Raw genomic sequence first — 16,192 nt, forward strand, 5'->3', positions numbered from 1 at the left:
AGCGCGATCGAAATGTAAAAGCAATGTTCCCGCGTTACTAAATGTTAAATCGCGTTATAAAATGCTGGACTTCAGCAATACGGATTGAATCGAGCCCTAAGGCTGCTTGTAGCTCAGCTGGTAGCTCACTGTGGAATAACAGGAGCTAATTTAGGGTTGTGGCAGAGACTGGGACACCGGGATAACTTTTCCCGCACAACAAAACCCATTTTTCTGCGACTGCACTGCAATAGCATAGCACATGCAATCTCTATTGCACTACATATTTTATTTTACATAGTATTGTTTTTTATTCCTTTTTTTTTTTTTTTTACATTTACATTTTTGTCATTTAGCAGACGCTCTTATCCAGAGCGACATACAGGAGCAATTCGTCGGGTTAAGTGCCTTGCTCAAGGGCACATCGATACGATTTTTCACCTAGTCGCCTCAGAGATTCGAACAAGCGACCTGTTACTGGCCCAAAGCTCTCTGTCTTTGCATTTCAAGATCACTGATCAACCTACTATAAAACCCTGCAAAGTCCTGTGTCCTGTCACAGATATCAATAACAGTCAAGAGAACCCACGTGTGCTTGTCTACATGCGGAAGTCTCCACTCAAACGAAGATCACATTCTCGAGGAAATGGACGCCTGCTCAAATCAGATGGATAGGCCTGGAGTAGTAGGTCTGCTTTCCATTATAAATATATATGTTCCTTCTTCCGATACTTAAATAAAAAATAATTATGTCCATGACATGTCTCCATCAATTCTGGACACGTCCTTCCGTCCGACAGTCTTGCAACCAATAGCGGTGTTCGGAGTGAAGGACCCATCAGCAGCCCTTCAGCGTTGCAGCGCTGGAAGAGAAGAGAGAGATGGACACATCAGGGACCTTTTCATCCAAATCAGAGGACATGTTCTTGCTGTATTTGGACGGAAGAAAGCACATTCAATAGCCATTAAAAAAAAGCCTCTTTTTTTTTTTATCCAAGCACAGACATTATTGAAAAAGGCAATCCTATGGTTCCTGGCAGGACGGCCATTCATCCAAATACTAAAATGTTCATTGAATATGACTGTAGGTCATTAGTCAGCCAACAACACAAGGTTTTTGAGGGGACTCCAGTGAACTCCAGGAATTAATCTTGTACTCCTTGAGTAAACGGTACATCGTTCACGTTACAATGGCTTTACTTGCAGACTGGAGAACACTCCTAAGGCATTTTGGGAGGGCTCATGTATGTCTCAATGAGGGATCTCTACCCGAGTTGTCCTGTACGGATGTCTCAGCCTAGCAAGTATGTGACAGTGGCAAACCAAGATAGACATCACAAATGAGTCATCGTGTTCCGTCATAAACGTTTCAGCAGTTTGCTGGTCTGCCATGCATTTAACTCAACGGAATATTCAAATGTCCTTGACATTCAAGCCAGATAACCTAGACTGCTGCCGAGTGGATTGTTTTATTTAAGTAAGGTTGTGTATGCTGCTCAACATAAATATATAGGTTGTCTTTTAATTTGTATTTCAAACCAAAACGTTACTTCACAGTACCATTTCATTTACAAAAGCATTGCTTGAGCAATGGCTCTTTTTCCATTAGCCTATGAAGTCAATGACCTGCCATCCAGGACCTCTATACCAGACGGTGTCAGTCATACTGTTCTCTCTGCTACCGCACGGCAAGCGGTACCGATGTACCAAGTCTGGAACCAACAGGACCCTGAACATCTTCTACCTCCAAGTCATAAGACTGGTTGTGTACATATTTACCTCGATTAACCCGTATCCCTGCACATCGACTCAGTACTGGTACGCCGTGTATATAGCCAAGTTACCATTACATTGTGTATATTATTATTATTACTTGTATATTATGTCTCTATTTGCTTTCTCTCTGCATTGTTGGGAAGAGCCCGTAATTAAGCCTTTCACTGTTGTTCCACACCTGTTGTTTACGAAGCATGTGACGTATAAAGGTTGATTTATTCTGTATGACCTAGCTATTAAATTATTGCCTAGTCAGACAATTATTACTGTAAGGTCTATTAGCCACTTGGAACAGTAATAATGGTCTGACCAGGTGATATATTTAATAGATAGGTCCTATATCTGTTTGCAGGTAAGAAAATCTGTTCAATAAAAGGAATGATTTTGCGCAAAATTTTTCTACCATATTCCCCCTTTTCCTCCCATTATCGTTCATGTGATAACAGCCCCAGGTGGCAGACAGGGGCTTGACTGGCTAACAGCATCAGGTGGCAGATGGGGGCTTGACTGGCTAACAGCCCCAGGTGACAGACAGGGGCTTGACTGGCTAACAGCCCCAGGTGGGAGACAGGGGCTTGACTGGCTAACAGCCCCAGGTGGCAGACAGGGGCTTGACTGGCTAACAGCCCCAGGTGACAGATGGGGCTTTGACTGGCAAATGCGTTTCTATATAGGTTTGCTATTTCATAAAAGCCCCACAAAATGTTGCAGTAAAATCGCAGCTAATATAAAGACCACAAGCCCCATTTTAAAAGGCGTAGTCATTGTCAACTTAAAAGGCCCCCCATTTGGTGCAAAAGAGACACTAGAAGTCTCTCAAATTCCAAATGACCATCAATATCTTTACAACAGCTTGTTTCAAGGTGAAACTGAAGGCTTATAAACGTCATTGGATTTGTAGGTGTTAATGGAAGGAGCACTAAAATGACGACAACTAGGGAAGATTCTTTTAAAGTTTACATTTTATTTATATACTTTTTTTTAAAAACAGCAGAAAACATTTACACAAGTGTTCATCAAATGTTACTTTTCAACGGTTTTGTCTCCTATACAGCATTCTCTGATCTGCAAACAGATGATCGAAGTCAGAAAGAAACAGAGCCAACTGTCATAACCATAAATGTTTCTGCTTGTAACAATGGTCAGGTCAGTGTGTGCTACCAAGCAATAGGCCTCTGATCTCTACCTGTTCGGGCCAAAAGGGAGGCAATGTTAGTCTTACTGTATGTCGTTTCATATTTAGTCAAGAGTGGCTAGTAACATATTTAGGAAATGTAATTCATCATTTTTGTGATGAAATGGTCAAATCTGAAGTGAACCCATAATTACATAACAGATCATCTTTACCCCTCCCCTTTCAGCCAGGATAGGTCATCTTTCCTCAACCCACCCCCCCCCCTTTCAGCCAGGATAGGTCATCTTTCCTCACCCCCCCCCCCTTTCAGCCAGGATAGGTCATCTTTCCTCAACCCCCACCCCCCCTTTCAGCCAGGATAGGTCATCTTTCCCCCCCCCCCCCCCTTTCAGCCAGGATAGGTCATCTTTCCTCAACCCCCCCCCCCCCCCGTCAGCCCGGATAGGTCATCTTTCCTCAACCCCCCCTTTCAGCCAGGATAGGTCATATTTTCTCAACCCCCCCCCCCCCTCCCTCAGCCAGGATAGGTCATCTTTCCTCAAACCACCCCCTTTCAGCCAGGATAGGTCATCTTTCCTCAAACCCCCCCCCCTTTCAGCCAGGATAGGTTATCTCTCCACCCCCCCCCCCCTTCAGCCAGCAGGAGAGGTTCTTCCCACACCCCCTTTCAGCCAGGATAAGTAAATTTCCACACAACGCCGCCCCACCCCCCTTCAGCCAGGATAGGTCATCTCTCCACCCCCCCCCCCCCCCCCTTCAGCCAGCAGGAGAGGTCACCTTTCCTCACCCCGCCCTCCCCTCAGTCAAACTAAAGAAAACCCTTTAACATGAATCATCATGAAAGTTGTAAATAATTTGATACAGATTGTACTGTACATAATATATCAAATCAAGATTCACAGTCGTACGAGATTAGCCAAGCAGTGAAGGAAGTGATAGAAGATAAAGTTCAGACGCACCAAATAAAGTCAACACACATTTCCCACTTCAAATTAGGGTGGAGTAGGTCTAACAACGGAGACTGAGAAATCACTGGGCAACTTAGTAAATCAACAAGATATGGCAAACCCATAGTAAAAGTTTAACAAAATTAGCAAAAAATGTAACGTGCTACCATATCACATCGGTTTATGAGGAGTAACTAAAATGGCTTCCCACTGCCAATGCTAGTCGACTCAATATCATTGAAATGGGAAGCTTTCACTGCATCAACTAAATGTTTGTTGAAAATGTCCCGATGCAGACAATTCATTAAATCAGTGATTTTAAAACAATTGGGCATCGTTTTATGTATGAAAAACCAAGGCGCTAGCTAGGAAGATTAGAGAAGTAGGAATAGAACAGTCTTGGATAACTCAGTAGAGCATTAGGTAGACAGGACATAGATAGAAGAACAGAGACAGGGGGAGTGAGGAGGCCTGAGTCAAGGGAACTAGATTATGTAGTAGCACTGTAGAAATATGGGTGGAGGGGGGGTACTGTATCAATAGCCATCTCTATTTTGAGAGGGGATGAGGAGCGGCACACCATCCTCCTCTCACCTCCACTTGAGGCGACTTTGGCTTAAAAAGACACCTCCTCTCCTCACCACCCCGGCCCACCTGTCTGGCTTAAAGACACCTCCTCTCCTCACCACCCCGGCCCACCTGTCTGGCTTAAAGACACCTCCTCTCCTCACCACCCCGGCCCACCTGTCTGGCTTAAAGACACCTCCTCTCCTCACCACCCCGGCCCACCTGTCTGGCTTAAAGGCACCTCCTCTCCTCGCTACCAAGGCTCAACTGTCTGGAAAGTCCTGGCTGGCAGCTCCCACAGCCAGGCAGCTATGACTATGTCTGAGGTACATAAGCCCCTACGCCTGCTCTCTCTTCAAATCCACAAGTGTCCACTTCCTGGTCACATCACAGCTACAGCATGTCTTCCACCCGTACAGATACATAATATCTACTCCTGCTCAGATCCTGTATCTTTCCATTCACAGTATCTGACACTGAACCGTTTGTTGCATAGACGGGAAAGAAATACCTTTTTTGTCTCTAAGATTTTGACAATTGGCAGCGGAACTCGATTGATTAACCTATGAACCCGCAGTGTTAGAACATGACGTAAGTTTCCTTGAACAAAGAGTGACATTTAAAGGCTTCAATTTAAGAAGGAGAATATTCAAAATCACTGACCAGTGAATAAAAATGTTCCTAAAATATACAATTACCAGATTTCCACCAGGTTGGAAAAAAGTGATACTTGATAGGATAAAGTAAAAATACACTGCCATCCTTATATACCCAGCAAGGTTCATAACCCCATACCATCCAGTCCCTTTTGAAGCGTACAAAAAAAATTATTACTGGTTGTGTTCTGGCCTGAAATATTTAGTTTCTTTCTCCCTGGAAGGTGAGGGGGCCCGGAAGGTGACGAGCAGGGGAGAGATGCAGGGGGGGACGAAAGTGGGTGCCATTTTTGCCTACCTTTCCTTTTCCCCCAAAGCACACCACCTCACGTCTCGAATTGCGTAAGCAAGGCGCGAACCTCGGGAGTGAGCTGCTTGGCAGCCTTGGCTGCCTCTGTGATGGCTTTACGGTACAAGCCCTTTCTCTTCTTGTCAAAGCGTGACTGGAAGCTTTCTAGAAAAGGGGCGACCTGTGCAAGAGCCAGGAAGGAGGTGGTGGGTGAACCAAACCAGGCGACACGGGCCTCCTGCCTGACTAAGAGCCCATTATCTTTGCGACTGATTTGGATGCCTAAGACGCGGGCTGGCCACCAGGGAAAGCCATATATTTTGGCCCAAACAATGTCCCCTACGCAAATGGTCCTGCCCTCCAGAGAGACACACTTAGACACATTTTTAGAAAACACTTTCTGAGATTTACAGGGCTTTTTCTCTTCCGTAGGGGCAGGCGACGGGTCAGCGACTGCTGAGGACGTGCCGGGGACGGGGGGCGAGGGGCGACCGGGAGGGGGAAAGTTAAAGCTCTCCGTAGAGCTACACTCTGAGTCTGAGGACTTTAAGTCGTCTGCACTATCAACGCTGCACATGGAGGTATTAGAGGAGTCCGGCTGGCCGGGGTTAAGGTTCATGAAAACGACAAGGTTGCCAGCCTTGCTGCCACGCGTCTCCCGCCTCTCCTCCTGCTCCCCCTGCTCCGCCTTGGGGTCACCGTGCTCCGTGGCTGTGGGGGGCTCCACTTGGGGCTGAGGACAAACCTCAGGTTCTGGCCCGTTATCTGGGCCCTGGCTTTCAGCAGCAGCGGCCTGGCCTGTGGAGCAGGAGGAGGAGCGTGTGGCGGTGCAGCAGGGCGCGTCTGGCTTTGGAGGGGACAAACAGCCAATTCCCGGCACTTTCTCCAGGCAAGGCAGCTTACATGTAGAAGAGTCATTCTCTTCATTACGGTACCTTTGAGGCTTGATGCGCATCCTGGGTGGGAGAGGAGTGGCGTTGCTTGGTCCCACCCCGCTGATCTGCTGCAGCCGCCGGGTGAAATGGACCTTCTGGTGTGCGTGGGCCTCCTGCAGGGCGGCTGCCCTCGTCACCGTCTTGGCGTTGCCACTGCTGTCAGTGACCGTAGTCTCCCTCTGCCTCTTCTGGGTCTTGGCCAGTTTCAGCACCTCCCGGGCCTTGGAGTGATCAACATTTTTGCTCTGCAGCATTTTCTTGGCATTGAGCTGGACTCTGGAGCCGCTGTTCACCGGTGATGATGTTGTGGTGGAGGTCGCCCTCAGAACCCTGTTCCCTCCAGCTCCGCCCTTCACCTGGCCCAGAGAGGAGGAAGAAGAGGAGACCTGTCGTTTGGCCACCTCAGCAGCACGGCTCTTCTCCTCTGAGCGGGGGTCATTGCGCAGCCGCTTGCTGACAGTGGCTGCACTGTCGTTGCGTCTCCGCTTGGCATCCTCGCTCCTAGAGTCTGACACAGGGCCTCTGCGTGGCTCCCTCTTGTCCACTGTCGTGACAGCGCCCTTGCACTTGTCACAGAGCACCTGACGGGGCCGCAACTTGATGGCATTCATGATGGAGGTGGGTTCCTCGCGGTACAGCCTGCGCTTGGGCCGCCTGATCTTGCGGGGAGGCGGCTGAGGTAACGACTGGTTGTAGGTGTCCCTGATGAACAAAGGGGGAGGGTAAGGGGCTCCTTCCTGAAACAGTGGCGGAGGTTTTGAAGTCCATGGGTTAGGCTGGGGGTCAGGGTTTGGTTCGGGCACTGTGACGACTTGGCCATCGGGGTTTTCCTGGATTGGCTTTTCCACATTCTCAGTCTCTGACTGGAGTTGTTCCGTCTTTAGCTGCATAGATTCAGGTTTATCCTTGTATTCTCTCTCGGGGAACAGAGTGATTGGAATTCCATAGGGTCCAAACCTGAGAATAGAAAGTTGAGAGGATTTAGAAACTGTGGATAACTCAACAACAACAAAAATAACTCATATCATTCATTGGCTAAGGTTTGTTTTTAGTTTCTCTTGTATTTCTGACATTTCATGCTAAATTCAAGACATCTCTAATTTCAGGCCTACGTCGGTACATTTAGTACATACATCTAAAGCCATTAAATCCTGAACATGCAAGGAGAAAAGTTTCAGACGTAAAAAGAGTGCTGTGAAGAACAGCAGCACACTAAACTAGTGTTGCAGGAGATCAAAGGAGTTCCCACAGACAAACACAAAACCACCAGTAGGTAACTAGAGTGCACAAGGCCCTGAAAACACAGCAGGAAACCAAGCTTTGTTTACAATATTAATGCTCAACTTCCCTCCAACTTTATTCATTAAAAGTGAGTCAGAAACAATGAAGTCTTAAAATCGCTTAAACTCCCATGTAATCTACGTAACCCCCGAAAGTAGTTATTTATCATGAGAAGACCATAAACAATAACTAGTAATGTTGCATACTCCAAGAAAGGTTAAAATCTCACCTTTCTGGTCAAAAACCTATTCCGTTATTTTGGATTAATGGCTATAAATCGATCTCTGAATGTGCTATAGTGATGAAAGCACACTCTCCTGCTGCGCTACAATGTAAGGATTGCAGGCAGGGTCATATCCTACCTCTAGTGGGCCTGTACTGAACCACACTCCCCTTTGGAGAATCAATCAAATGTATTTATAAAGCCTTTTTTACATCAGCCGATGTCACAAAGTGCGATACAGAAACCCAGCCTAAAACCCCAAACAGCAAGCAATGCAGATGTAGAAGCACGGTGGCTAAGGGAAAAACTCCTTAGAAAAGCAGGAACCTAGGTAGAAACCTAGAGAGGAACCAGGCTCTGAGGGGTGGCCAGTCCTCTTCTGGCTGTGCCGGGTGGAGAACAAAACATTGGATCTATACTCTTCCTTAAAGAGATTGAATGGGATCTTAAGCATTTACAAATTCGTAACATATTGTACAAATTGGAATTTGTAACATACAAATTTCAGGATTTTTATTTGATTTTTGCAGTACGTAATATATATATATATACACTAAATGGAAGACGTTGTACAAAATTGTTCACAATTTTTCGGGGCCGTTTTGGTTTGTGAGCTACTTTCAAAACTACTGGCTGAAATCACACAAAAAGCCCTGCTGCGTCCCTTTAATAGGAGCATTCATTGTAACATGGTATTAGGAGATACACTCAAAACAAATAGTCCAATACTAACCCATTTCCTTATGTCATGTCTACATGAGCATCTTGTAAATTAATGCAACGGCAAAACATGATTATACAAATGGGAGCGTAAACATATGCCGAGAAGTGTTGCTTTTAAATGCACTTGACATTCATGGGAGAGGGCAATTTCAGTAACGGATCAAATTGCAGTCACAGCAACCACTAATTATAATGATATAATTTCTCTAATTTGAAGAGAGATTGTGCATTGTTTACATAGGCGAGGAGACGGTATGAAACAATACCAGTCATGATTCAGGTTGAGGATGGAGGATGGATGATTTTCCCCAGCAGAGCAGAGATGATAAGCCCATGCATGGTGTTTTAGCTAACCACCAGATGACTAGGAATTATACATCACAGCACTGGGTCATGGTGTGAAACAGTCTGCACAGGATAGATAGAGAATATTCTCTAATAGAATAGGGGGAAAGGATTCCCCAGAAGTCACCTTGACGAGGCCTGGACTGCACTGAGCCATCATGGGAACTGAAAATGTAACTGGACAATAGTGGTAGGCTACGGCCTTTTTCAGAGCATAACATTAAACGTGGAGGGTAGGGATGCTTGTACTTAATTACTGCACTGAAGGCTACATACAAACATTCAATCTCTCTAAACCAGAGGGATGTGTCCAGTTGAAATTAATTGCTTCCCTGGCAGTTACATAAAGCAAGTACATCCATCCTTGCATTAATCTGGCCATGAGCCCATCCGTTCCTACTTATAAACATCCTTGAAACCGCCGAAAGATGCAGATTCCTCTGTGACAGCCGACACGAAGTGTAAAATTGCACAAGGATTAGGAAGACTGATCACAACTAATGAAACAGCCATGAACAGGAGAACATGCCGTTCCTAGCCACTGCCTTTGCTTTCCATCACAGCAGCCTCCTTATCAACCAACACCTTTCATTGTCACACAACCACCATCTTCTCCTTCCTTATCAAGGGATGCTGGACAAAAAGATGGCTTGGTCAAGAAACAGATTCTACCCCTAGATCTGAAATAGGCTTATTGGATAGTATAGGGCTGGGAATGGCCAGAGACCTCACGATACAATATTATCACGATACGTAGGGGCCGATACGATATGTATTGTGATTCTCACCATTCTATATGTATTGCGATCTGATGTTTCAAACATATTGCTCACTATATATTTGCTGCAGAGAGAAGAGAGAGCTTTGAGAAAATGTAGTTTTGATCGGTAATTGAAATAAAAGTACTGAAAATATGGTGGCTCACACGAGCTATAGGAGCTATAGGATGAAAAATACTGGGGTTTTGTCACAGGTACAGCCGACTAGCACTAGTTAGGGAAAGGGAGATACCCTAGTCAGTTGTACAACTGAATGCTTCTTCCACAAATAACCCAACCCCTCCTAATCAGAGAGGTGCGGGGGGCTGCCATAATCGACATCCACGACTTCGGCGCCTGGGGAACAGTGTGTTAACTGCCTTGCTCGGGGGCAGAACGACAGATTTTTACCTTATCAGCTCAGGGATTCGATCCAGCAACCTTTCAGTTACTGGTCCAACACTCTAGCCACTAGGCTACCTGCATGCTACAGAGCAACAAAAACAAGCAAACATTTAAATCCATACTTGGCGTTATAGGATCAATATCATCCCAAAAATAATATTGCGATATGTAACTATTGACCCCCCCCCCCCATCACTATTGGATAGGTACATGCAATATGGTAGTAGTGTCACCGTATGATAGGTGGGTGGAATTTCCACCATCATTTGTAATAACGATTTTTTTCTGATGTTTCAGATAAGTGCTTAAGTAGAATATGGAATGTTCCAGGGCCCGGTTTCCAGAATGCATCTTATGGCTGTTCATCGTTAGAACCATTGATGATTCTAACGATGAACTTATTAGCCTTAAGATGCTTTTGGGGAACCGGGCCTCGGTCTATGTCTATAGTTCAAACCGACAGTCTTTTGAGCACACATCCAAATGGGGAAAACAACACCACCATATGATCTGTCGAGAAAGACCGATAAATCGGCCAAGACGATATATCGGGCCGATATTGGCCTTTTCTAGTCTATCGGGCCTTCTCGTTGGGCCAGTAACCGAAAGGTTGCTGGATCGAATCCCTGAGCTGACATGGTAAAAATCTGTCATTCTGCCCCTGAACACGGCAGTTAACCCACTGTTCCCGAGTAGGCCGTCATTATAAATAAGAATTTGTTCTTAATAATCATTTTGAACATGCACCATTTTCGGCAACGAGCCATCTGACTTGCGATGTAACATTAGCTATTTACTGGTGTGTTAATTTGACCAACAGGCAATTGTATCCGTAAATTGACAGAAGCAAGTGTTTTAAAATACCTAAATATAGGTTGGCAATGGGTTTAGCTAGCTAAAAATCTTCCTGCATGTTTATGGACCAAGAAAGCTATAGAGGGAAAGGGGGATACCTAGTCAGTTGTACAACTGAATGACTTCAACTGAAATGTGTCTTCCGTGCTTGTGTGCATTCTCACTCCTCAGATTTGAGTCATTCGAACAGAACTTGCATCGTCAAGTGAGTCTTTTTTTACTAGCCTCGCTCTCGTTAGATATTATGCACATTATGACTTGGTAGCAAATGTCATCGCCATTGAGATAGTTCTCATAGTAGCAGTAAATAGCACCAAGTGATATGAGCGATGGAGGGATGTGAAAGGAAGTGGAGTTACAGCCTAACTCTATCCAATCGTAGCAGTAGAATCAAGTTACAACCCGCCCAATTCTTGACAGATAGCTGATCTAGCCAATTGAGTTGTTTCATCCTAGCAGCAGAGCTGTTTAGAGATGAGTCATGACATCTGAAAAAAATAAGTTTTCCTACTCACGGAAAATTACCAAAAAAATACTAGTTTCATAAGCATCCGTGACCCCAAATCATTAGGTTACATTGGACCCATTTGGATTGAATAGATGTTATTTAATATAGTCAAACTAAAAGCCTATATGATGTCCTTCCATACCGGCTTGACATGGAGTGATGCTTCTATGTAAACGTTGTTGATCAGTAGGCCAATAGAAGTCCCACATGGAAGGAATAGACACTGGTCAGCCAAAACAAGCTCAAATACTCCTATTGAATATGCAATTCACCTGTATTGTGAGTAAGCCTTTGCCATCTTAATTTACCCAGTTTATCAAAAGATTTACCATTCAAATACAATTATCACCATTATGTTGTAATGTAGGTCGAATATTTTATCAAAATCACATTTTTTGTTAGATTTTTTAAATGAATGTATACATGGCTGTCTCTGGGAAATTTTGTAATCAACATTTTTAAATTTAATGATATTGAATATCAGTCTAAAATATTGTCAGTTGGCCTCCTTGACCCTCAAGAATCGCTATCGGCCCTAAAAAAAATCCATATAGGTCATTCTCTAATGACCTATGTTATGGAACACACTCTGGCCAATCACAGGCACAAGGCCTGCACTCAGGGGACTTTTGGAAAACAAAAAGCCATAAACCGATCCCTTAAACTAGAGAGGAAAATGCGAAACAAGAGGTTTAACTCTCACCAAAATCTATCAAAAATAAGCCCAATGAGTTTCTATGTTGCCTGCCTTCCCCTCTTTGGGACAACGACTCCTATTGTTAAGGCGGAGAAATAAGCATCTTGTCATTATATACAGATCTCTGCTTAGACTCAACAATGAGGATCTAAAAAAAAAAAATAGTATTTTGTTTGTAGAGGGTGCTGATTATCTACAGTGCTGTAAGATTGGAAAAGGAAACCCTAAGGTTTTAGTGGCCTCCATCTTGTCATTGCAATGAACTGACCATTGTCTTTGAGATGACCGCTGCTCAGGATCTTATCATAGCAACTTAAACTAATTTGGCTTCCCAAGTTATATTATATATTATTCCATGTATTGACATACTATATTAATAGCCTAGGTCTACACGGTATAACACCAAAAATTAACATATCCTGATATTATACTCTGAAATGATATGAAGATATCCTGAAATGATATCAAGATATCAAATCAGCGTATAATATCAGGATATCTTCATATCATTTCAGAGTATAATATCAGATAGGATATGAAGATATCCTGATATTATACCCTGAAATGATATGAAGATATCCTGAAATGATATTATATGAAGATATCCTGAAATTATATTATATGAAGATATCCTGAAATTATATTATATGAAGATATCCTGAAATTATATGAAGTTATCCTGAAATGATATTATATGAAGATATCCTGAAATGATATGAAGATATCCTGATATTATACCCTGAAATGATATGAAGATATCCTGAAATTATACCCTGAAATGATATGAAGATATCCTGAAATTATACCCTGAAATGATATGAACATCTAAAGCACAACTCCACAAAGAGCCGCTTGTGAAGGGAAACGAAACACCAAAGTGTTGATTTCCTCTAATAGTTTAGTAAAGTTTGTGTGTGCAGATGTCACCTTTGCTTAACATAATAAGGATAATTTACATAGGCCCCAGGCAAAAATAAGAAAGTTTAACGATGACCCTAAATATAGATCTGCAGCTGATAAGTGAGAGAAAGAAGTGTGGGGGGGGGGGTGGAGGAAAGGTGTTGATGAGGCGGGTGATAAATGACAAAGAGGAAAATAAGACAGAAACCGAGGGGGGGGGGTAACAGTAGCATAGTTCTACTCTACCAACTGCACCACTCTCCAATGCTGCTTTTCGACTGTAACACCAGTGTTAGACTAGTGTATACACCCTTATGATATACTAGGGGCATTGTGTTTACATAGCTTGGGCTGACAGTGAGGACTTGTGAAGAGCAGAATCATCAACCTCTGCATAATAAAAAAAGTGTTGCTTTGTGCGAAGGTGTTAAAAGTTCACAGTTAGCCATTGTTATGTAAAATGACAGCTGAAAAGTACCAGTGGCCTGGCTTTGGCCCTAAGTGAGAGCAGGGCTGCCGGAGCCATGGCCCATTGAGGCTCAAGTAAATGGAAACAGAAAAGTCTCTGAGCCTTTTGGGTAAAACACTAGGGTAAATCCTGTATGGAAATACATAAGACTGACCTTACACTATAGACTGTTCATGTGATCCTCCTCTCCAGTTGACCTCTGATATAACTGGACTTTGTAAATAAAACCAAGATGAGTTTTGTAAACTGAAAAGACTAAAACCGAAAGCACAGCCCACATAATTGGGGATACGAGCAGTTACTCTCTGTATTTTTTGTGACTTGGTTGTCAAGCTATAGAGGTCACTTGGTAGCTTGACCCCTCGCCCTGTGGCAAGAGTAGAAAACGGTGTCTGTTAAGGTTAGGAAGATGGGACATGGGTTTGCAAAAGCACAAGTTAGGAATGTAGACGCACCACATATTTCAGGAGTGTACATTTGTATGTGCCATGGATGTCAGTAGTAAACAAAACAAAGTGATATGATTCCAGGTGTAGGCCTACACTTAAGAACAGAAAAGTGACAGAAAGTGACAAAGCTAGAAAAACATAATAAGAGACATTTCTGAGAAGGATCATAATATACCTTTTAGATAGGTCCATCAGAACCCCGGAGAAGAGTTTCTTGCCTAACTGAAAGGACACCACCAGTGCGTCGTCGATTATGTGATCCAGAGATACTCGAACCTCGGACCCAGGTATCAGGTTGTGCACAGAATCCGGCTGTAGCTCCTCAGTTTCAGCACCAGACACAGGGGGAGAGGGTTTCGATACTGGATCGCTTTCATTGAAATTCGTTTCGAACCTCTGTGGTGAACACGAGTCTCCAAGTTCTGCCGAGGAGTGTACCTGGTCCACTGGCATTACAGGAACCTCGGGTCTCGGAATGTTCTGGGTTGTTATGCTCGAAAAGTCACACATGTAACCAGCCTCCACGGGTGTCCCAAGGACTGTCTCCCTCTCTAGAATTGGTAGAAAGTCGACGTGGTCTATGGACTGGGGACGTTCAAGCGAAGCAGCTTCTGATGAGTCGTCATTCTTGTACTCGGAGACAGAAGGAAATTCATCTGCGGGTTCGGGATCCAGTTCAGCCTCGTGAGACGGTTTAATTAAAGCTCTATAGTCACACTCGATATTAGTAGGTTGGGTTAATTCTGGGTTCTTATCGTAATCTATAATGGGTTCTGCTGGCTCTGCTAACGACAGCTCAGCCTCCGTAGCCACAGGTTGCGCAGGGAACGAATGCAAAAAGACCACCGATGGCTGTGAATCGGAGATGGAGCTATTCTGAAGGCAGGCGTAGGGCTCGTGCTTACTGACCTCGTTTGCAGGTTCAACATTCGGCGAAAAAAACTGTTTCAAACGTTCCGCTCGCGACATGGTGTATTTGGAGCCAAAGCCCTCGAGAGCATGGTTCTCCGTTTTTTCTACGCCGACCCCGAGACAGCCTGCCTCGATCTGTTCATCCTCAGCACTAGCAGCGAGGGCTTTTCCCGCTGCTTCTAGGTCTGGCCTGCTCACTAGCTCCATTTGGACCTGGTTGCATTCCTGAACTGCATCCCCATCCTTGAGTTGGTGAACATGGTCCATTACTGGTGCGTACTCCTGCGTCGCATCGAAGTCGATTTTGGCCTCCGGCTCCGGTTCCGGTTCGAAATCACCACTGTTCCCCGCTGTTGTTGTTGATGCCGCAGCAGCTCCTGGCTCCGCAGCCACGGCCGCCATTTTCTTTCCGCTTTGCTTGTACGGCCAGGTCCTCTCCCTGTGATAGCGATAGAGCCCGCCCACTTGAAACTCAAGACCACTTGGGATTGGCCAGCAAACTACAAAGTTGTACTTGACTGGTCAATGTCCACGTCATTCAACAGAAACCCCTGGAAACACTTTTGTAATTGGCTCCCTTTGTCTGGTTTTGTAAACATTTGCCACAAGGGGCGATATTGTATTGTATTGTATTTTAGGCACCAGCGATGTTCAAGCAGAAATGTTACAACATTTACAGTAGGCCCATTGACATTAGGACCTTTGTCTTTGGTTCAATACTGCCCCAGTATCTGTGCGTTAGAGATGTCTAACCCCCAGGAAGCTCCGGTTCAAACTCCCAATAGACAGCTTTGCAAACGTTTTAATGTCAAATATGGAGTTTCGTTGAGCAACTAGCTTCATTTACTCCGGTATGTACTTCTAAAAAGGTGTAAATAAAAAAATTCAAGTAACCGAAAAAAATGCTGCTTCGGCACCTCAAAAGTATTTGTTGGGCTCCCGAGTGGCGCAGCGGTCTAAAGGCACCTGCATCTCAGTGCTAGAGGCGTCACTACAGACTCTGGTTCGAGTCCAGGGTGTATCACAAACTAGCCGTGATTGGGAGTCCCATAGGGAGGCGCACAATTGGCCAAGCGTCGTTAGGGTTTGGCGGGGGTAGGCCGTCATTGTAAACAATAATTGGTTCTTAACTGACTTGCCAAGTTAAATAAAAGGTAATACATAAAACATATAGCTGTTCTAGCCTTCCAACCCGTATTGGCAGTAATGAGTGATCAATTGGTGGTGCCGAATAGGCGTATTTTCTGTTGCTTGTAAATTCTTATTTTGTTTTGGGAAGTACATACTGTAATGACCCTGGGTCGTTACAATACATTACAGGCTTAAATGAAGATAGATGCTCAGCGAAACTCTATATTTGATGAGTAAAAAAACGTATTTTGA

General features: G+C 44.4%; 1 protein-coding gene across 2 annotated transcripts; it reads right to left on the reverse strand.

The window, feature by feature from the left end:
* Window positions 1-255: 255 nt before the first annotated feature.
* LOC139537836 (PWWP domain-containing protein 2A-like) lies at window positions 256-15,243 on the reverse strand. Of its 2 annotated transcripts, XM_071339662.1 has the most exons (3): window positions 14,073-15,243; window positions 5,359-7,241; window positions 256-842 (listed from the first exon to the last, which is right to left on the reverse strand). In XM_071339662.1, the coding sequence occupies exons 1-2, from the start codon at window positions 15,209-15,211 to the stop codon at window positions 5,387-5,389; spliced, it is 2,994 nt and encodes a 997-aa protein (XP_071195763.1). In that variant the 5' UTR covers window positions 15,212-15,243; the 3' UTR covers window positions 256-842; window positions 5,359-5,386. The 2 variants fall into 2 exon arrangements, with proteins under 2 accessions (XP_071195763.1, XP_071195762.1); XM_071339661.1 differs by lacking the exon at window positions 256-842 and having other exon boundaries at window positions 5,232-7,241.
* Between the last annotated feature and the right edge of the window lie 949 nt (window positions 15,244-16,192).

This window comes from Salvelinus alpinus, chromosome 13 (genome assembly GCF_045679555.1).
Source record: "Salvelinus alpinus chromosome 13, SLU_Salpinus.1, whole genome shotgun sequence".
In the NCBI taxonomy this organism is placed as follows: Eukaryota; Metazoa; Chordata; class Actinopteri; order Salmoniformes; family Salmonidae; genus Salvelinus; species Salvelinus alpinus.

Bases quoted from the DNA above. Each gene is read 5' to 3' on its own strand.
- LOC139537836 (XM_071339662.1), bottom strand. From the start codon at position 15,211: ATGGCGGCCGTGGCTGCGGAGCCAGGAGCTGCTGCGGCATCAACAACA. The intron at 7,242-14,072 runs GTATATTATGAT...TTCTATTCTCAG, and splicing joins CTGATGGACCTATCTAAAAG to GTTTGGACCCTATGGAATTC.